Raw genomic sequence first — 23,379 nt, 5'->3', positions numbered from 1 at the left:
AGAGAGCGCTGCAGTTCCCTTTTTCAACACAGATTTACATTGTAAAATATTTGGGCGCTGTAGAGCTGGGCAGGGCTCAGGCCCCCACTGCCCACCCCACTTAGTATCATGATACATGCCTGCCGAAGCTGTACGCTAAATTTGAATAAATCCTGCTAACTTTACGACTTAAAATTGTTTTTAAAAAATCTGAAAATATTTGTTACAGAATGCTGAACACATTTACAATTTTTTTTATTGATTCAGTTTATATTGAAGTCTATGTTTTGGATATGGATATTTTGGTGGGGGCCTGGCTCTACCCCACTTTCCCTTACAGACGAGCCGTGTCTGGCTCATGCCAAACATGCGAAGACTGATTCCGTTCTGTTGAAATCATATACAATCACTGATGAATATCTTTGGTTTTAATGAGAGAAAAAAAAAAAAAAAACTATATGTGGGCGGAGTAGAATCCAGAACCTTTGGCACACTTAACAAAAGTTCTACCGCCAGACCATTAGAATTCACAAACACTCATAACTTTATTTACTAATCTTGGGACTAACAACATATTGTATTATGTAAAGATGAAACTATCACATTAAACATGTGTTCTATGGTGATAAATTAAACTCGGTGTACTATTGAACTTGATTTCTGGACATCGTAATGTTATTTTTTTTTGTGGTTCACGTGTCTTTTTGATGTGAAATCTTTACTGATTTTTATGAAGTAAATGTAAGAATAACTTTTATTTTGTTAGTAATATTTCAAGATGAACAATTACTGGACTGATGCAACTTGATAACTTGACTGGTTTACTTGATTGTCTATACATCATTTTTTTTTAGAAAAATCATCTTCATATGTGAGTATCAGATATGATCCATTAGGCTTTTGAGGAGCATTTTTATGTTCATCTCTCAATTATTATTATATTGCATTGCATTAGGCTGTACGTTTCAAAACTACAGAGCTTTGATCATACAACTAAACATTTAAATATGATCCTACTAAGACATGTTATTCACAGTCAGCCACAAAAATAGATTTCCACCATCCAATCATTCCCAATCCCCCCCTCTCAGTAATTTCATGTGCCTTGAAAAACATGATTAAGGGTACCAAAATGAGAGAAAGGAAGAAAACCAAATAGGTGACTTTATGCATCATCTTCAGTAGAACGTGACATACACCATATATAGTCAACTCCTCAAATGTGTCTGATTTCCAGACTATATGGTTGTAAGAACAACGCCCAAAGTATAAGATGCTGACTCAAAGAACACAATAAAGAGAGAGGATTACACATAAGAGCTTCGAGATTGCCGGCGATTACCATCATTATCGTCTCTATGAGTTAAAACGAATTTGTCCGCAAGAATGGCTGCTTCTGCTGCAGGAGTCACTTTCTGCTTGTTAATGTATGTCGCAATTCGGTCCGGAACTATGTTTTTAAACTGTTCCAACACCATTATTTTACACAACTTCTCAAAGGTGTTTACTCCAGTAGACACACACCAACGATTAAAATGACTGGTTAATTCCCTCAGAACTTCTACATGGTTTTGCTTTTCCCCTTTCCTCCACGACATAAATCGCCGTCTGTACGCTTCAGGGACAAGCTCATATGCTTTAAGCACCGCTTATTTGACAATCGCATAATCTCTTCGTTCCGATTTTGATAATACAATATAAGCTCCTTGAGCCTTGCCCACCAAAACACTCTGCAACAGAAATGTGCGCTCCGCATCATTCCATGCTCTGTCCTCGGCAATGTTCTCAAATAGAGAGAAAAACACGTCTGGATCTTTTTCGCTAAAGTTAGGTAGAAATTGAACCATATTTACAAAATTACAGGGCTGAAAATTCAAACCTTGATGATCATTAGTCGAACTTTCGGAAAACGTCACCAGATATTTTCCCTTCCGCAATCAATCTTCAGATTGAGCGCTCTCGCTCTTGAGACCATTTTTCCTCCTCTACTCTTTGTTGAGCCTTAAATTTCTCAAAATCACGTTCTCGATCACGTTTCTTGAATTTTCTAATTCACGTTCTCTAATTTTCATTTATAACAATTCCTTTTGCTGCTCAAACGTTAAACTGCTATTTGCTAACTTGCTTACCTCAGTAATATACTGTGTTGGCATTCCTTTGGGGACAACTCCTCCACATCTGATTGCATATCCAGGGTTAGCACCAACCTTTCAACAAATTTCTCTTTAACCTCTTTATGAAGTTGTTTATTTAGCACTCTTAGGTAAATTTAATTCAATATTAAAGTGCTCACTCACTTTACGCAACTGTAACGGAGCGAGACTCAGGTGGGGATCCATTTGCTAGCTTTATTATAAAAGAACGTGGTCGGACAGGCAGGGTCAAAGCAGGGGCAAACAGGAACAGCAGGGACAGGCAGAATCGTAGTCAGGATACAGGCAATAGTCAGGGCAGGCAGAAAACACTCACAGAACAGTATACCAGGCAAGGATCAAAGGTAGGCAGCAACGGGTCGATAACGGGTAACAGACAGGATCGGAAACAAACAGGCAGACAGGAAATAAACGCTCAGAATTGCAACAAGGGTTAACAAGACTTCGCAATGAGGTGGTGTGTGTGTGAGTCTTTTATAGTCCAGGTAATGATCTGCAGGTGTGTGTGGCAATTGGTGATTGGAGTGGAGTGTGCATGTGATTGGAAGGGAGGATTGTGGGAAATGGAGTCCAGGAACAGACGGTGATCACGACATAACGTAAATGGCACAGATAGGGAGGGGGGGTGGGTGCATTGGAGACGTAGACAGGAACAGGGTCTCCAATGCAGATCCAGGAACTCAGGCAGCCACGGTGGGTCATGTGCCACGGGCAGCCATGGCGGGTCAGGTTCCACGGGCGGACACGGCGGGTCAGGTGCCACGGGCGGCCACGGCGGGTCAGGTGCCATGGGCGGCCACGGCGGGTCAGGTGCCACGGGCGGCCACGGCGGGTCAGGAGTGTCGGGAGGCCACGGCGGGTCAGGTGGCTCGGGCAACCACGGCGGGTCAGGTGGCTCGGGTGGCCACGGCAGGTCAGGTGGCTCGGGCGGCCACGGCAGGTCAGAGTCCGAAGATGACCACGGCGGGTCAGAGTCCATTAATGGCCATAGCAGGTCAAAGGCGGTTGAAGGCCGTGGTCGTGTAAGGTCCCCACCCACAAGCTCAAGCAGTTCGGAGGCCGCTGATGATCGCGGCCGTGCAGGGTCCCCACCCACAAGCTCCCCACCCTCAAGCTCCCCACCCTCAGATACATGGCCCCCCCCAAAAAAGTTCTTGGGGAATTCAACGGAGTCCGTGGTGGTTTCTTGGATAAGGAGCTCGGGTGGCGCCGGCAGGGCAAGACGCTCGGGTAACGCCGGCAGGGCAAGACGCTCGGGTGGCGCCGGCAGGGCAAGACGCTTGGGCGGCGCCGGCAGTGCAAGGTGCTCGGTGACGGCCTCCGTGGCCGTATCAGGAAGAGCGGACTGCTCTGGGGCGGCAGCGGGCTGCTCTGGGACTGACTCACGGGCTGGAGCGGGCTCTGGAGCGGACTCACTGGCTGGGACTGACTCACGGGCTGGAGCGGGCTCTGGAGCGGACTCACTGGCTGGAACGACCCCTATGTTCACAGACACTGGAGGGGCGGCCATCTTGCCCGTGGGCACTGGCAAAGCGGCCATCTTGCCCGTGGGCACTGGCAAAGCGGCCATCTTGTCCATAGCATCCAGAGAGTTTGAGTGCGTACCAACCGGCGGCCTTGAGTGCGTAGCAACCGGCGGCCTTGAGTGCGTAGCAACCGGCGGGCTTGAGTGCGTAGCAACCGGCGGGCTTGAGTGCGTAGCAACCGGCGGGCTTGAGTGCGTAGCAACCGGCGGGCTTGAGTGCGTTGCAACCGGCGGGCTTGAGTGCGTTGTCACCGGCGGGCTTGAGTGCGTTGCAACCGACGAACTTGAGGGCGTAGCGGCCGGCGGAGGCTTAGGAATGCCAGCCGCTCGTACTGAAGTCAGCGGTGGATCAGCCACACTGGAACGCAACCCACTCTGCTCCCAAACAGATCCAGAGACGTGATGTGATTCTAGAAGATCAGCGGAGATGGGACGTGACTCAGGAAGTTTAACTTGGACTTGACTTGGCTCACGAAGATCAGCGGAGACTTGACTTGGTGTTGTAGTACTGGTGGCCGCCATTTTATGCGTGTTCTCTGGCGCGGCGGCCATTACATGATTCGGCGAGGTGTCGTATTTCTCCGCGACACCCACAGTAAATGGAGAGCCCACAGTCATTAAAGCAAACTCCAAAAAATGACTAAGAGAGGAACGAGGTCCCTCACGAATCAATTGTGTCTTAAGTGGCTGATTAACACCCTCACAGAAAAAGTCTATCAGTACACAGTCTGGCAGATCTGAACCATATGCAACATCCAAATATTCTCTGATGTATTCCTCCAACGACCGGGTGCCCTGCTTGAGCCATAATAATAATTGTGCAATGTTCATACCGGGCCAGTGTTCTCCAGAAAAGCCGCTGGATCCATGTGTTGGCGAAGTCTTCTGTAACGGAGCGAGACTCAGGCGGGGATCCATTTGCTAGCTTTATTATAAAAGAACGTGGTCGTACAGGCAGGGTCAAAGCAGGGGCAAACAGGAACAGCAGGGACAGGCAGAATCGTAGTCAGGATACAGACAATAGTCAGGGCAGGCAGAAAACACTCACAGAACAGTATACCAGGCAAGGATCAAAGGTAGGCAGCAACGGGTCGATAACGGGTAACAGACAGGATCGGAAACAAACAGGCAGACAGGAAATAAACGCTCAGAATTGCAACAAGGGTTAACAAGACTTCGCAATGAGGTGGTGTGTGTGTGAGTCTTTTATAGTCCAGGTAATGATCTGCAGGTGTGTGTGGCAATTGGTGATTGGAGTGGAGTGTGCATGTGATTGGAAGGGAGGATTGTGGGAAATGGAGTCCAGGAACAGACGGTGATCATGACAGCAACTGATCTTTGGTAAGACACTCAAGTTTCTCTTCCATAGGAGCAGCTAAAAAATCTTCCAAATTATCCATCATCAAAACAAAAAAATGACTAATTATCAAAATTAATCAAGCCTACTACTTTCCTATTTCTTTGCTGGTGTTTGATTGGCAGAATACTGCAGCGGTTGCAAACACAAGACCAAGAATTAGTTCAGAATATATAAGAGCTACCCCGTAAACAAAAGGGGAAGAAAAAAAAAAACTCCCCTAACCTCTTCAGTGTGACCACATGCAGCTCAACTGCAAAGCAGTCTACCCGCGTCCGACACACCAAACAAAACAAACTAAAACAACAAACTAAACAACAAACAGCATTAATTGCTCTAACATAACACGGGGGTTGACTCAGCTCTACAAAGCAGTCTAAACCACAATATTTTCATTTTTCTTAATCAAACACCACCAATTCAAGCAAATTACTTGTTTGGCACATTTGATATCCCCTCTCCAACACCAGAGAAAAACAAACCAAAATCGTTCCCAACTCAATATAAATCTGTGTAGCTCCCCAAAATTTACCCTCAAAAAGATTCTCTCAAAAGGGAATACTACAGCTGGCCATTTCGCCCAGCTGATCCTGGATGAGCCCCCAAATTGTTACAACCCACATGGCTCAAAGCGGTGTAACAATTAACTGGGAAGCCACATGCAAATTAAGTTAATTCAAAAATACATGTTTATTAAAGTAACAAGAAAAAAAGTATAAGGTCAACAGTTACAACAGAAATCAAACAAAATGAAAAAAAACAAAGTCCCAGCCCAAGTCCGTAAACTGGAAAAAGGAGCATCTTCATATCCATTTGTTGATCACCAGTAATCCATGGCACCTGTTGCTCAAATCCACCCTGAAAACATACAACGAGACACAGACAAAATAGGACAAGAACACCACCTAGCGGCAGTTAAATACAATTACAGGAGCCACGCCAGGTCGTAACATCTGTTATAAAGATCTCATTGATTTACATTGCAAGCTATCAGAATTTTTGGGGCATAAAAATATCAGAATTTGCAGCAAATTGCATATTTTTGCTCAGTTTGGTGAACTGAATAATATAGAGATGTTTGTTTTCTCCATTTCTCATTATATCTTACTATATTAGCCATAAAGTCTGATGCATCAAATATGATACTAAACATAAAACACATATGCACCTTTTATTTATTTATTTGTTTATTTTTTATTTTTTTTTTATTTGGTCTAAAATTTCAATAAACTATTCAGTTTAAAAAAAATTGATTTTAATATTATTATAATCTAAAATTAGATTATTTCAGGCTTTAATGAAATAATGAAATAATGTGTTCTGCTCTTGCTGTTAAACATATTTTATTTGACTGTTTACTTTTAATGCAGCAGACAACATTTTTATGTATTAAGCTCACTTAAGGACTTTGGTAAGGTTTATCATATTGAAATATAAAACATCTTTTAACTGCTGTATTTTGTTTGGTTTTTGTTTGGTTTTTCTTTTTATCGTATTTACGCAACTCATATTTTTAACTGACATTTTGCCATGAATATATCATCAGATGCTGACATGCATTAAAATCTATACTACTACTAATATTGTCCTTGCTGTTCTTACACAATGACGTGCACACTCAGAATGGACACGCACATATATTGGCGACAGCGGCAATTTACAGCTGCAGTTGTTGGTTGGTAGGTGCAGGTCGTATATCTTGCCGCTCTGCTGTTGTTTGTTCATACCGTTTAGTCTAATGATATTCAGATTTCTGGGGAAGCTCATTTGCAAATAGGCCGTATTGTCAGGACATGGTCACCGCTGCAGGCCGATTTGCATTCTGGGGCCATGAACTTCTATTATACAAGATTAAATTCATCAGGAGATCTAAGAGAGAGTAATTAACTCGCAACGCTGCCAGAGACTTGCCGATAGAAGTGGCCAATCAGAGCGAGTGTGGAATAAAACGGCCAATGGGAGTGCAGGGTGACGCGATGGCAGCCGGAGATGATTAAGGTGCGAGGTGACGACTCCAATCTCTCTCAAACAGAGCTTATCCGCGCATACGTGTTTGTGTGTTAGCCGGTCTGTGTGCGACCTACCTGATTGGTGTTGAAGAGGATTGTCGAGATGACAACAAAGACGGAGATAAGATTCAGAGTGTAATGACGTGCCCTCGGTAATCAGCGCTGCTGTCTGATACTCGTCGAGCTCCAGGCCGCTAATTAGCACGGCTCTATACATATTAGCCGGGTCAGGTTTCTCTTTTTTTTACGTTCCCAAACACAGCCACCCATTCATGAGAATTACAACAGCTCTCTCTAGGGCGCAGTCAGACCTCCATCCACCCTTGATGTGCAAACACACAAGCTTTCATATGCCTAATTGGCTTTCATGGTCTTTGTGCGAGTGTGTGGGAGGAATTTTCAGTTGCATGATGACAAAACAGTGTGTTGCATTATAGCTAAATGATTCTTTAACGGGCTAACACGTGTTTAATAAGCCACATCCTCTCATTCAATCACAACCTCAATTTACCCAGAGCATTTGCATAGCCGCCCACCGCAATACACCTCGACCTCCACTTGAAAACATGTTACATTTTCTGAGATAAATGTAAAAAAACCCCAATACTTTTATTTATTTTTGCAGTTTAGACTAAAAAAACCCACTAAGATTTGAAAAACTGTATTTTCTGACTGTCTGAACGAAACCTATGTAAGCTAAGAGCAATTATGTTAATATTCCATGTTCAATTTCTCTGTTAGGTCAGTCCATTCCGCTTCGCAGTTTGCTGAGAACCAACGAGACGTTTTCAGAATATCTGACGAGCAGCCTTTCTGTGCCAAACACAACAGCCACGAGCCTGATGAGGGTGAGAGTTCGGCTTGGCCAGGTACGTCATCTACAAAGACAGATGGAGAGCCAGAAAGATAAAGAGAAGCTGTATATTTTAGTGCAGATTGGAGGAGATCCAATATCCCTTAATGAAAAATCAGCTGAGAGTCCAGACGCTTCTACAGGAAGTCAATCACATCACCAAAGCCCTGTGTTTTACCTCAGCAATAAAGCTTGTTGTTAAAGCCAGATTCACATGGCAGCAAAATGTCAACCAGATGTCATTTGAACTTCAAAAGCATAACTCAAAAGGCACTTAAAGATGTTTAGGGGAGCATTTCTGTTACTAAGCAAGTTTGTGATGAATCATAGATGTATGACAGCAATTCCCAAACTTTTTTCAAAAAGTTTGAATTAGTTTGAAATTAATTTGCCGCCATTGATGCTCACATTAATCTATATCGTGATTTCAGTTTTATTTTGATTAATTGTGCAGCAACATTTATTTTAACTTTACATTTAAGTATTGGCTTTTCCTCAAATCACAAACCCCCTGCAGTTGAGGTTTGCGATTCTTGATCTGAGATAACATGGATGATCAGGTTTCAACTGTGAAGTATATTCATTTGTGAGAACAAAACAAAATGTTTTTGTTTGTGGCCCAGTGATTAACTAAGAAAATGGCACTTCATTACAAAAAATTTGCCTTTTATATTGATCTCTCAAAATGTTATATAAACTCAAAGATGATGCCAAGGGTGTATTCCAGAAACAGGTTATGCGACTTATCTGGGAAAGTTTCCTCAGGTTAAGCGGGATAACCTAAACTTTCGGTTTATATTATATATATATATATATATATATATATATTAGTGTTGTCACGGTACCAAAATTCCAGTAGTCGGTACCAATACCATTAAAATTCAGTATGGTTCTCGGTACCAATTTCGTTACCACAGGTAACTGTCGGAACTATTTTACAATTTTATTTAAATAGCCTATTTTAAAAACATATTAAATATGATGGTAATCATACATATACATATTTGGAGTGTTTGTGTATATATATACCTCAATGAAATAAGTTATGAAATATAAAAAAATTAATAAACAAATGCTCAAACATCCATTTTGTAATAGACGTGCGTTTATTTTAGCTATTACTTCAGTGAAACGACGCACTACAGCCTGTAAAACTATGAAATAAATATCAGTAAATAATGGTAACCTAAATAATAAGAAAGTTAAATATTATTTTAAAAAAACATTTGTTTTTTTTTATTTCCAAACAAAGATGCGTCATATAGCCTACCGCTCTGCGCTTTGAGAGGGATGTGGGACACAAGCAGGAAAGAGACCACTTCTTTTTAATAATATCTTCATGTTATCTCCTGATGTTACAAGCAACTGACACTTGTTGCAAAAGGTCTGAAGAGCGAGTTTTATCTTCAGACATTCAGGCTATGTTTGATTTTGCGCTGCCAGAGAAAGTGAAACTAAAAATGACCAGCGTGTGTGAAATGCGCTATACAAATAAACTTGACCCATCTTATAAAGTCTAATAACAAGCTCAAACTGTGTTAAATAGAAATTGACATGCAAGCAAGAAGGTTTCTGTCCTGCGGTGTTTTTTCTACTTTACCACAGTAAAGAATGCGAATATAATAGGCCTAAAAGCGAACGAAAGGAAGAAACATTTATAATCCCCTGCGTGAGTTAGGATTTGGGAAAAGAAACAGAGATTCCATGTTCAGTGGAATAACTAATGGAATATTGTTAAATTCTCTAAAAATCGGGTGACCAGATCGTGATTTTTAAAACAGAATACAAATCCGACAAAGCTTAAATTTATGGACTCGCGTACCTCTCTCATTCGGCATGAACCAAAATGTTTCAATGGCTGCGATGTAACATTTAATTGCTAACCATTTCTTCTATAGGCTAAACAAAGCTTTCTGCTTCACTCATGTCATATTCACGTAAATACTGCCACAGTCCTATCAGTGGGTACCGAATATACCCGGACACTCGGTACTCCTGGTACTACAGAAATGCTGGAATTGTCACATTTTCAAAATTTCAGTACCGACTTGGTACCGAAGTACTGGTACTTTTGACAACACTAATATATATATATATTTGCAATGGGAAGATGTCTATTTAATGTATTTCTACATTATAATGTAAAAATACATGTGATACATCTCACCTTACACAAAATGTGGAAGCAAAATGGCTAAACATAAAAAAAAAATATATAAAACTTATACAGCCATATTATCTTTGCAAGAACAAACATTTTTAGTTCGGTCAATCTTTGTTCAATTTATAGTTGGGATCAAACAAACAATATAATTCTGGTCCATAGTAATAAGAAAACTGATTAAAGATTAAAAGATAAGATTTAAAATGATTGCACAATTGCCCTGTAGGTGGCGATGTGCACTAAGAAAGTAAATCACCATATAGAGCTTCTTCTTAGCATCCCTTTCCATGTTGACTCCTGGGTTCGGAGCTCGGTTGAGAATGTCTTTGTGTGGTCACCGTTAACTTTCATACTCGGGTTGAACGAACTTACTCCAGACTGCGGTTTTGGAACCTGCATACATTGAATAAGCAAGATTTGGGTTAATCATCCGAGAGTTCAGGGAATATGTGATGGTAAGTTAACCTTTCTGGAATACCCCAAAGGTGTGTCTCTGATGTGCATCTGAGTTTTGTTCTGATATTTTAACTGTGTGCTGCTCTTTTGTGTAGTTGCCTGCGCTCTCAGGTGAGAGAGATCTGCGCTCGGTACTCTGCGGTGAATCGGTTGATCGCATCCTGGAGTTTAATTCAGCCAATCAGAAAGCTGAGTTTCAGAACATCACATGCTCCTTGACAGCCAATCAGCTTCTTCAAGCCAGACGAGTCTTCATGCAGAATGTTGACAACATGAAACTCCTAAATGCAGTGAGTGAACCTCATTTTTTTCTGAGTTGGACTTTTAAACATTTTTTGACTACATTTACATGGTTTAGAATCAGTATTTTTGTATTTTCCAGTAAAAAGAAAAATCATTAAAACATGATAAATTTACTTGAAGGAAAATGGCAAAAATATTAAATGACGAATCAAATTTTGCCACTCTTTAATGCGGAGTGACAAATTGCTGTAGCACCTCTGTTCTTTACTATTAGTTACAGCACAAAATAGGAATGAATGAACATCAGAAGGTATGTTGAAATATACAGTGCAACTTAACGAAATCCATATCACATCTCTTGTAATCGCTCAATCAGTGTTTCAACCGCGGAAAGATGTCAATAAAACTTGTAAACAATGTCACATAATGTTACATTTACCTCAGAAAAGCCAGTCAATGTTCATAAACTTATTTAGCTAGGTAAATAACTAGAGAGGAGCATTTTGCTCTTACATATTAATTATCTTTTTACCTAATCTGTTGTCTTTGTTATTTAATAGGTTTGAATCTGTCATGAAACAAGTTTTTATTACAGTCACTATTTAAGTGTTTAAACAATGAATTGTTGTATAAACATAATTATATCATTAAAAAGTTTATATAAAACAGCCTTATGTGTAATTTAAATGTTTATATGCAACTCAGTTTTTATTATTAGCATTGATTTATTAAATACATGGTTGCTTATTATGGAAACTTTTTTTCGGTTACTTTTTTTTTTTTTTTTGGCTAAATAAAAAATATTTATTATCACTATTATATTATCACTAAATCCAGCGTAAGTAAAACATTTCTACAACATCAACGAGGGTCTGTATTTTCAGCAGTGCAGAATGTTCTGTTGAAAATATTTTTTTGAACACTCAGAAATCTTTCCTCATAACCTTTGTATGCGTCTTAGAGAGAGAGGGACATACAGTACACAAAGCTCTCAGCAGCTCTTACAGAATAAAACTATTAACAGAAGTGAAGCTCTGCAGCTAGAAATGGGACTAAATGGAGTGCCGCACTGAGAGGAGTGCAGAGACTCAGGCGTCTTTTGGTCTGGCAGGGACACGGAAGGATGTTAAATAACTGTGTTATGTGGTGAACGTGACCGATGTACACACTGAGCTCAATGGATGGCAGCCACTCACTGCTTCAGAAGTATACAGTATGAACACTTGAACATCTGCTTTAGATCGAACGATGAAACAAGGTCATGTCCAGGGCAGCTCTTTTCTTAATATCTATTGAAGTAAAGTAAATTGGTTTTGTTGTATGGGTTTATATATACATATATCGTGACATATGTATATAAATACTGTGGATTTTTTTTTCACAATTTTTTTTTTTTTTTACTTTTCTTTATTCTGTTTTATTTTAGTAATTAAAAAGCACATATAATTAATTAAAATACTGAAACTTATACAATTTATTAAACAACAATTTAATTTTTAGGGCCCTATGAAATTCTGTTTATTTTTTCCCAAATTCTATTATTTTTCTATTGTTTTTTCTGGATTCCATTTTAATGGTTTAATTACATTTAAATAATTAAACATACATTTAAAAAGCATATCTAATCAATTGGATTCATAAAACTTTAACAATTTATTAATTTATTAATTTTTACAGTAATAGGAATTTTTTTCTTTTTTCCAGGAATTCTGTTGTCTGTTTTAATACGAATTTATTATCAAAAACAGTGGTAATCAAATCAAGGCAGACATATTTAACAGACATAACCCAGAAAACAAAGTGGAATCTCTAGCTTACTTTCTTTTTAGAAAGAACACTTTAACCCATTTCAAATAAGTATAATGTCACTTAGACTTTTGCTTTAAACACATTGTATTTGAAGCTGTTCATGTCTTCGGACTGGGAATAATGCGTTTCTGTTACAACAGTATCAGGTGGTACAGTGGTCACGTGGTACAAGTAGGAGCCCTCAGAAAACTCCCATCTAACAAGCTGTAATTTCGAGCTCTACGAGGACATGTACGCTTTTTACAAGTTGAAATCACGTAATTGCTGTAATTATGACATGGCATAAACGCACCAGGGCTCTTAAATTCAACATTATGATCTCTCTCAACTATTTCAGTGGAACTATTCCATTTGACACATAAACATGTATCTCATACCAAAAGATGTCAGATAGATTTGTAGTAGTTTGTGAGTTATGAAGGAAACTATGGAAAGGTTACAGCTACCCTTGGCCTTTCCTATATGTTCAACCATTTGTTCTTATATTCACATTTAAGACATTTATCATCCACTCTCATCCTGAAGGGCTTTGGGTTCGCTGTAGCTCTGTTTTGGTTTTGCGGATGAGAAGTTGAGAGCATAAATGTTCTCCAGACTGAATGAAGAAAAGGCCATTTGCAGCGTAATCCCCTGCACAGATAAATACTTCAACACACACACACACACACACACACACACACACACACACACACACACACACACACACACACACACACACACACACACACAAACACACACACACTCTCTCTCTCTCTCCCTTTTCCTTCTATTTGAACCTCCCTTTCCTTCTAAAGTAATCGCTATTGAGTGTGTGAAGGTCAAAGAGATAGACACAGAGATAGTGCTGGCTAAGAGGCCAGTGAACGGGAGTTTATTAAGGTTGTTTTAACTGCCTGACATCCCAGGCTCTGAGAATAAACTCTGAAAATCTAATGATCTTTATAGATTGAACCCTACTTTGCTTCAGTTCAGTAATACAGTCTTAATCTTTGGCTCCGTGAGGCAGAACCCATGTAATACACAATTAAGCTCAGAAAAAAATCAGTAATACTAAAATGAGTTTTTTTCTTCTTCTCCTTTTTCTGATTCAGCTTCCATTAGCACTGGGTCTGAACCGGCTCGAGGCGGCCACACTGATGGCACAAACCAGCGGTCACATTGCTCCAGTAATGACAGCGGTGAGTTTTATGTTTTGGATGAATGGACTATGCTTTCCATCTTTTACAAATGTAAAATATTATCCAGGAATAGGATACAATAGTGTGTCCCATGAGGTTTCACATTAGAGGCACAAATCCCATGTTTTGTCTTGCGAAACCTATTAGGTATGTTGGATAAACAAACGTATCTTCCCACCAACTAAACCTTCTCTGGAAGATAAGTGAATACTGTAGTCGCTTTCCATTTCCACTGTTGGCAATGTTTTTATAAGGATTTTTGTATTTATTATAAAAAATATTTATTTTAAGAACAATTAATAATTTTGTTTAATAATAAAAAATACACCTATTTAGACATCTTATAGTTTGCTAACAGGATTTGCTAAAATTTTAAAGCTCATAAATAATTTATAAAAAATAAAACAGTTTATATAGTCCAGATTAGGGTTTTTATTGTGATTATTATTGTAATCTAAAATAAGTGTTTTGTATGTGAATATATTTTAAAATATAATTATTCCTGTGATGCAGAGCTAAAGTAGTCTTCAGTGTCCCATGTTCCTTCATAAATCATTCTAATATGCTGATTTGCTGCTCACATTCCTTATTATCAATGTTGAAAACAGTTCTTCTTTTTCATATTTTTGTGGAAACCGTGATACATTTTTGACATAATTCTTTGATTATCTCTTTTTTTATGGTACTGTTTATTTAAATCATGCATTATGTTATTTCTATTGCTATAGAGCATAACATTCAGGTTATGGGAGTAAATATCCCATTTATTTTCTTCATACAGAAATTAAGTTTGCATAAATTGTTCAAAACACGCCTATCATGAGGCTGTTGATCAATAGCACATTCTCCTGTAGAAGTCAATATGAATTTTCATATTCTAAATGAATATAATTCTGAAGAGAAATACACTAATTACGGTTACCATGAATACAGGAATTGTGCATGAAGAGCTCAGCAAACTGCACTCCCATAATCCATTGCGAATGATGTAATCGAGTAGCACAACCTCCAGTGGGTTCAGATGATTATCAGTGAGTGCACCAGTTTTCCTCAATCAAACTGAAAAGCCATCATGTAAACACCTCAATTGATCCGATAGAGCTTGAACCCAATAAAGTTTCCATGATTGGATTGAAATGGGTGGTGCAGACCTGAAATAATTAAGCATGTAAATTCTTGAATCCAACGATTTTTCAAGTCGGATTCGAAAATACATGCGCACATGCACAGTTTGTTTATGTTTACATATGTTTTATGACTTTTAAACTGCACTCTGAAACATAAAGGTTCTTTATTGGCATCTATGGTTCCATGAAGAACTTTTAACATCCATAGAATTTTTCATTGCACAAAAGGTTCTTTACAGTAGAAAAAGGTTATAGATTTTTTAAATGTTCTTTATACTAAGGAAAAAAGTTTTTTTTGGGAACTGTTTACTGAAAGGTTCTAAAGGATCCAAAACAGTTCTTTTATGGCATCTCTGCGAAAACTGTTTTGGAACCTTCATTTTTTAAGAATGTGGTCAGTGGAGGGAGCTTAATATTTATTGAATATTTGTTAAAAAAGCTCTTGTGACATAAACATCAGTTTTTTTGTAGATATATCATCAAAAACGACAATTATACTAGCATAGCTCCCCTGACATTATCATGGTGGCTTTCTCCGGTTTTGAATGCGGTGACTGACGCACTGCATATGCACTGAAGTTTTGTTTGTAATGTAAACAAATATGTGAATCAGATTGCAGCGTTTAGGGTTCTTATAAACAGAACTTTGAGAATCTTAAATTGGATTGGATTCATTACGATTGACAAACATTTGTGCATGTGAACTTAAAGGGTTAGTTCACCCAAAAATGAAAATTCTGTTATTAATTACTCACCCTCATGTCGTTCTACACCCCTAAGACCTTCGTTCATCTTCGGAACACAAATTAAGATATTTTTGATGAAATCCAATGGCTCAGTGAGGCCACTATTGAGAGCAAAGCCACTGAAAATCTCAAGATCCATAAAGGTACTAAAAACATATTTAAAACAATTCATGTGCGTATAGTGGTTCTACCTTAATATTATAAAGGGACGAGAATACTTTTTGTGCACCAAAAGAACAAAATAACGACTTTTCAACAATATCTCGTGATGGCCGATTTCAAAACACTGCTTCTGAGCTTTACAAATCTTTTGTTTCGAATTAGTGATTCGGATCTCCTATCAAACGGCTAAACTGCTGAAATTATGTGATTTTGACGCTCCGCAGCAGTGTTTTGAAATCGGCCATCACTAGATATTGTTGAAAAGTCGTTATTTTGTTTTTTTTGGTGCACAAAAAGTATTCTCATCGCTTTATAATATTAAGGTAGAACCAATGAACTCACATGAACTGTTTTAAATATGTTTTTAGTACCTTTATGGATCTTAATTTGTGTTCCGAAGATGAACGAAGGTCTTACGGGTGTAGAACGACATGAGGGTGAGTAATAATTTACATTATTTTCATTTTTGGGTGAACTAACCCTTTAAGAGATCCTGGAAGCATCACTTTGCAGCATGAGGATGATTGCCTCAAGGGTTAGTTCACCCAAAAATGAAAATTCTGTTATTTATTACTTATCCTTGTGTCGTTCCAAATCCGTAAGACCTTTGTTCATCGTAGGAACACAAATTAAGATCTTTTTGATGAAGTCTGAGAGGTTTCTGTCCCTTCATAGAGATCCAATGCAACTACCACTCCAAGGTCCAGAAAGGTAGGAAAGACATCATTAAAGTACTCCATGTGACTCCAGTGGCTAAAACTCAATTTTATGAAGCGACGTGAGTGCTTTGTGCAAAACCAAAAAAAAAAAAAAAAACATAATTTACCACTTTATTTACAAAATAGTATTATCCAAAGTAAAGTGGTAAATTATATTTTTTGCGCAAAGCACTTGTGTCGCTTCATAAAATTAAGGTTTTCATTTTTGGGTGAACTAACCCTTTCATGATTGCTTTTATAAACAAGTAACTCATATCAAGTAACTATTGAGCTTTCCTCTCGAACATTGTGAACACAGACAATCAAATATGAGGACCAGAACTAAATGCATTTTATAATCATTTTCAAGGGTTTGGTATTGTAGTCTCTGTTACGGATTCTGTTTTCGTCATTTACAATGCGTCATGGGAAGAGTTGTTCATTTCCTCACAAAAGAACTGAAGTAGTCTTGTATAGTACCATACTTTACTTTATTTGTTGCAAATCAATGTGACTGCAATTTGCATACAGCATTGCAAATTGAATCTCTGTTCACTCTCAAATGACTTCTTTTGTATGCAATAAACTTTAAATGTATCATATATTTTATTGTGTATTATAAAACGTTACACTAAATACCTTTTAAGTCAATAGGTATATATTGTGCTATTCATCTGAAAGCTGGTTGGTTCGGTTCAAGGCTTAGAGCTCTGTAGTGAATACGTTTCTGAATGTGGAGAAAATGAATGGGAAAATACTTCAGGAACCAAGGGCACTGAAAAAGTGGGCCATCACTGTTGTGCTCTATTACCCATGCTTCTGTGCAGTCCATTACACTGTTTGCATGCAAGTGGCTATATAAATAAAATCTGCTGGAAGTTTGCTGGAAAGTAATATACCTTCTCATTTGGTATTAACACAACAGCTGTCACCTCCGTTCTGAGTGAACAGGCTTTATGTCTGTTATGCTCGTTAAGTGAGACTGAAACACAGTTTACGCTTTTTGTTTCGATTATGAAGGTGCTGTCTTGATCACGCACCAAAAACCATTTCACCTTTTCATGGTTTGGCATTAGCGGGCTTTGCCGCCAGGCCAACAGATGCAAAGCACAGATGGACTTGTATTACGCAGACATGCCGTGAACTAGACATGCATGGCATTAATTAATGACATTACACTGTAATATTCAGTTATGGGATGGACAAATGTTTGCCAGAAGTGTGTATGCAGCATGCTTTCTAAAGATATGGCATATTCCTGTCCAGACAAAAAGACAAAAACGGTGCTGCAAAGAAACAATGGTTCACAGGTCTGTGCTGCTTATGTGTCACAAATAGTGTAATGTAAATGCTTCATATAGAAAACAAAGCAAACTAAGTACACAACTGTTCAAAAGTGTAAGTGTTTTTTTTTCTTTTCTTTTTTTAAAAGAAATTAATACTTTTATTCACCAAGAGCACATTAAATTAATCAAAACTGACAGTAAAAACAGTATATTAGAATGATTTCTGCAGGATCATGTGACACTGAAGACTGGAGTAATGATGTTGAAAATTCAGCTTTGCATCACAGGAATAAATTATATTTAAAATATATTCAAAAGAGTTATTTTAAATTGTAATACTATTTTACAGTATTTTTACTGTATTTTTGGTTTAAACATGCAGTCTTGGTGAACATAAGAGGAGATTTTCCTCTGATATGTTTTATGATTTTTTTTTTTTTTTTTTTTCTCCACACAGATGTCTAATTTTGGGTTTTCAGAACTTTTAAGTGCAGCGGATACTTTGGACTTCAGGTCTGATCCATTTGGAAGCCTCAGCCAGCTGATGTGTGGAACAGACTCTAACACAACATCCAATAACACCAGCAGAGCTGCTGTGAGGACAGCGTCAACACAATCAGACCAACAGAACACACGGGCCGCAACAGCTGACAACACCAACACAACCAGCACTAACACCAGTAAGAGCTGATTCTTGAATCTAACAGGACAGTTTAAATCGGATTACACATTCACCAGTAACAATTATTGTGTGACACATTCAGGGCCGTACCCACTATTGAGGTCCCCCGAGGTCAGGACCTCAGTATTTTCTGAGATGTATATAATAAAGTTTGTGAAATAATTGCCTAATATTAACTCTGCTTTGATGCTGCATGGACATTGCACAACGCCAAGATTACCGACCTCATCTGAGCTTTCAGCTGTCAAACTCCGCTCATCAATGTCAAAATGTTTGAGATGACCAATCAAATTAAAGTAGGCAGGCTTTATGTTCACAGAAGCTGAATGTTGATCATGAATTCCAGCGTGATGCTTCGGTAAATGGTCATAAAGTGCGAGATAAGATGCAAGTAGCTAAAATCAACATTTAATATCTGTCAGCTGTTTTACAATAGAAATGTTAAATGACCGACAGAAATATTTAGGGATGCAAACTAATAAACTTTTGTTTAATTTTACTATTTTTAGTTGAAAGTATAGGTTATAATTACGTGATTTCTTGTAATTCGTAACTTTCAATGTGAAGAGACGAAACATTAACGAGGCCGTTCATCGTGCATAAGAATAATGATGAATGTGCATGTACACTCTGAAACAAGCCCAACAACACAGATGAGAAGCATGGCAACGGAACAAGTGAAGGAGATGCACTGAATGAAAATGCATATTCACTCTCTGACAGTAGGTGGCGCTAATGGAACAGCAGGCATGCAGCCGTTACCCCTGTAACCCCATAAACAAAAGCAGCTGCGGTACTTCTGTTTCTGAACAGCAAAAAGCCATTCAGATTTTAGCATTTGCTTTGGTGTTCATCATAGCACCAAATACTTAATCGGCTACTTAAAGACTTAATAGGCTATTTATTTGCCAACAAAACAGACATTTGATGCAGTTTTTCTTACCACCTGCGGTTCCGACTCATGACCGAGATCTTTTATCGCTGTTACCGCTCCATCTTTCATTTTCAAACGATCTGTAAATCCATTGTCGAACTGGGCCTTGTTTATAAAACCATAAGCTCCGATCCTGAGGGTTTGAGCAGCCACGGAAAAACATGAGATATTCTCCATTCATTTTAACCAATAAAAAATTGATTGCAGGGTTAAGCAAGGGTATCTTTCCCTCACAACCAAAAACACACTTCTTTGGTGACAAAGTGACAAATCCCCCCCCCCCCCATTACATAACTATTAATGTTAAAGGGTTAGTTCACCCAAAATGAAAATGATCCCATAATTTACTCACCCTCAAGACATCCTATGTATATATGACTTTCTTCTCGCAGTCAAACACACTGTGGCGTGACAGATCGCTGTAATGCTTCACTTCAAGCAGAGCACACAAGAACCGATCATCTCTTCACATGTAATCGATCAATCAGTGTTTCAACTGCGGAAAGGCGTCAAAGAAACTAGTCAGAAAGTACTGTGGAAACAGAAACGTACCGTTTCACCCCTATAAAGCACATGTACTTGATGATAATTTCAACTGTAGTGTGTCATTCAATATTACATTTAAAATTATTTTTATTTTTTAATTAAGTGTCTGAAAACATTACATTCAGTTCACACTTAAGTATATTAGATCCCTAAAAAGTACTCTTTTTAAAAGTATGTACTTCTGTACTTTAAAATTATATGATTGTGAAGCTTTATGTAAGAACCAAAATTAAAGCCATTATTCAGTGATACTTTCCCACTCCGTTGAGCTGTTCCATTCCCACTAGATCATTTGAGTTCAACTTGAGAACCGGATCAAATAAATCTACAGTACTTTCTGACTCAGCAGAAGGTGCGAGTCGCATCACCGGATGCTGTTGATGTTTCTGCTGTGATGCGGTTTGTTTGTTTACAATGTCTCGTTTCTCGCAGTGCTTGTGTGTTTGTACAGAGCACTTCTGTGTGGCTGAATATCAGGAGGACTGAGTTAATTAGTGACTCTGTTGGGCTGTTCCGTTAATTACCTTCTTTTTGAAACTCCAGTAAATAGGATTGGCTGTTTCTCCCCGAGCGCTGCCTCGGCCTGCTGTGGCTTTCTGTTGTTCTGACACCACAAATAACAAAAACCGTGTTGCATTGTGCTCTATTCTGTTTTGATGGCTTTTCGGCCCTGTTTGCATGCTAATGGGATCGTGCTTTCTCTCTGAATTCTGTGTGCCGGGATTGTACACGAGCGTCGGTGGGAATCCAGACAGTGAATGTGTCAGTCGACGAGGCGCGTTGACGTCTCTCTGGTGGGAGTGCAAACAGATGCATTATGAAATACAGATTGTGCGTTTGTGTGTCTGCTGTACATAATGGGGAATTTAACGCCTTTATGAGATTCGGGTACGCAGTTGATCTTTCAGTAAATCTGCAGAACGTTTCTCTGGTGTGTCGTTGGATGCTCTTGCACTAAGAAAAAAATATCAGTAAGTGCCACGGAAGTCATATGTCGGGAATCAAAGTGATTGCATCTCAAATGCTGTTTAATTCTCAAATGCACTTATATCAGTCAAGCAGTGATTTGTTTTTCATTCAGATACATATCAGGCATACACTGGAACTGTGAAATATTTGTCTTATGCAGCCAGTGATTTAAATGGCATGTATATTTTAGTTTTTTTAGTTTTAAGAGTCCCTTATTTTCTAAAAAATAAACTATTTCCCTCTACTGTGGTGGCAGTATCAGATTAAGGTTTGCACAGTTTAAACCATTATTTAGTGATGTTTATTTTAGTGTTTGTAGTGTTGTAAAATAGTTAAAAATCATTATCATTAAGTGAAATAAAGTATAAATATTAGATGAAAAACTTGGGGAGCTATTATGCCCCTTTATACAATATGTAATATAAGTTTCAGGTGTCCCTAGAATGTGTGTGAAGTTTCAACTCAAAATACCCCACAGATCAGTTATTATACCATGTTGTAATTTTTGAGTGGAAGGAAAAACATGCAGTTTTTGTGCCTGTATCTTTAAATGCAAGTAAGCTGCTGCTCCCCACCCCCTATCCAGAAGAGGGCAGAGCTTGTACAATTGGTGCATCAGATACTCTGCCAAAAACCAAAACATCTGTTTGGTTTTGATTATCATATCTATCGCCTCCAATCTCACGTAACATTGCAATTCTTCCTCTTCATGAATAATTATTTGCATGTGTTTTAAAGCCATAATAGTTTAAACTTCTGATATATGATTTTCTAAGTGCACATCATCTGAAGCACGCACACAGAAAGCTGGCTGTCAGATGGCGCGTCCTGCGAGGATTAAACTGATCTCTCTTAAACGTCATATTGCACTTAAATTGTACGCTCAAGGTTATGTCTAAAACACACAAAGTGTTTTAGTAGCTTTAATAAGAATACATTTCTTGCTTGAATGGTGCTATTAAATGCTCTGGTGAGGAGAGAACATGGTGGACTGTGTACAGCTCAATAAGGGGAGGAGCTAAGCTAATAGGGCAGATTCCGTTGTCAGTCGTGGGTGGGGCCTCCCCTACTGTTACATAAGAGTAGAGAGAAATCTGGAATTGCTCATTTGTAGAGATTTATGGGGATTATAAAAAAGGAGTGGGTGGATTTTTACCATTATAGGCTGGTTGTTTACACACACTGTGTAAACAGATCTTTGTTCAAACACCTTTATAAAAGTGAATTTTGCAATAAATCTGAAATAACACTGTGTGCTTGATATTCTATAGGTTTTTGTGTCTGCTGCGTGATTTTGTTCTTTTGTTTGTGCTGATGCTCAGGCTAATGTAACATCATATAGTTTTGAGGAGAACTGATTTCATTATAGTCAGTAGCCCAGGGATTGAGTCTGTGCTCACATCACTCACAATGGTTTGGGAATGTCATGATGTAGCTGTGCATGAGAGTGAAGTTGGTGATTTGTCATCCTGTGATGCATTTCATTTGTTTTGCATTTATTTCAAGAGGTTTAGGCCCATGAGATCAAGGCTTTTCTGTGAAGCGAGTTCAGCAATGTGCAATGAACAGACAAAAGAAAAGCATTTGAAAAGGTAAAAGAGTGTAGAACTCTGTATAAATAAAATACAAAACAAGCAAATCGGTTTTTATTCACATTGACCTAGGGTAACATTTATAAAGCCACTTAGAGACACTTAAATTTTACCCTCAAGATTCTCAGAATTCAAAGACTGAACTTTTTGCTCTTATTTACAGTTAAGAATAGGTTTCTAAAAGTAAGACTTGGCCTCAGCTCAGGCCAGCAGGGATCTTAATCTGGTTCTAATGAAATTTATTGTTGACTATTGTCATTAGCAGTGTTGGGGAAAGTTACTTTTAAAAGTAATGTGTTACAGTGTTAAAGGGGGGTATCACACACAGTTTCTGCCAATCTCATGTTAATCTTAAGTACCCATAGAGTAGTATAGCATCCTTCATATCGGCGAAAAGTCTTTAGTTTTATCACATTTATAAAAGATACATACGCTGTACCGAGTCTTTCCGAAAACAACCGAGCTCCTGGAGGCGTGTTGTTGTGAGCGGAGATAGAGTGACGAGCTGTCATAAGCACGCACAGCTTTTGTGTAGAGATCGGCTGCAAGCTATCAATGATCAGCTAAACAAATATATTTAAACACTCAATACACCATCGCATTATCCATGGATAACTTTTGAATCACTATAATGAATATAGTGTATAGTGAATGATGAACAATGAATTTATGAATTCACTACGTTCGTGTTGTTAACATTATATGCACTTAGGCGCCTATTGCCAACAAAACAGACATTTGAAGCAGTTTTACTCACCACCTGCATTTCCTCATGACCGGGATCATTACTGCTGTGACCGCTCCATCTTTCAGTTTCAAATGATCTGTAAATCCAGCGTAGAACTGGGCCTTGTTTATGAAACCATAAGCGCCGATCCCGGGGGCTCGAACAGCCACGGAAAAACACGAGA

General features: G+C 38.6%; 1 protein-coding gene across 2 annotated transcripts in view; it reads left to right on the top strand.

Annotated features, from left to right (window-relative positions):
- The window catches only part of LOC127515853 (phospholipid-transporting ATPase ABCA1), a 195,397-nt gene that overhangs the window by 34,404 nt on the left and 137,614 nt on the right, over positions 1–23,379 (top strand). For both annotated transcript variants that reach the window (XM_051899955.1, XM_051899953.1), the window contains exons 6-9: positions 7,765–7,892; positions 10,592–10,786; positions 13,640–13,726; positions 18,203–18,425. In XM_051899955.1, the coding sequence (XP_051755915.1) occupies positions 7,765–7,892; positions 10,592–10,786; positions 13,640–13,726; positions 18,203–18,425 (633 nt within the window). The remainder of the gene's footprint in view (positions 1–7,764; positions 7,893–10,591; positions 10,787–13,639; positions 13,727–18,202; positions 18,426–23,379) is intronic.

Source organism: Ctenopharyngodon idella, chromosome 7 (genome assembly GCF_019924925.1).
Source record: "Ctenopharyngodon idella isolate HZGC_01 chromosome 7, HZGC01, whole genome shotgun sequence".
NCBI lineage: Eukaryota > Metazoa > Chordata > Actinopteri > Cypriniformes > Xenocyprididae > Ctenopharyngodon > Ctenopharyngodon idella.
This window is presented reverse-complemented; position numbering and strand designations above follow the sequence as displayed.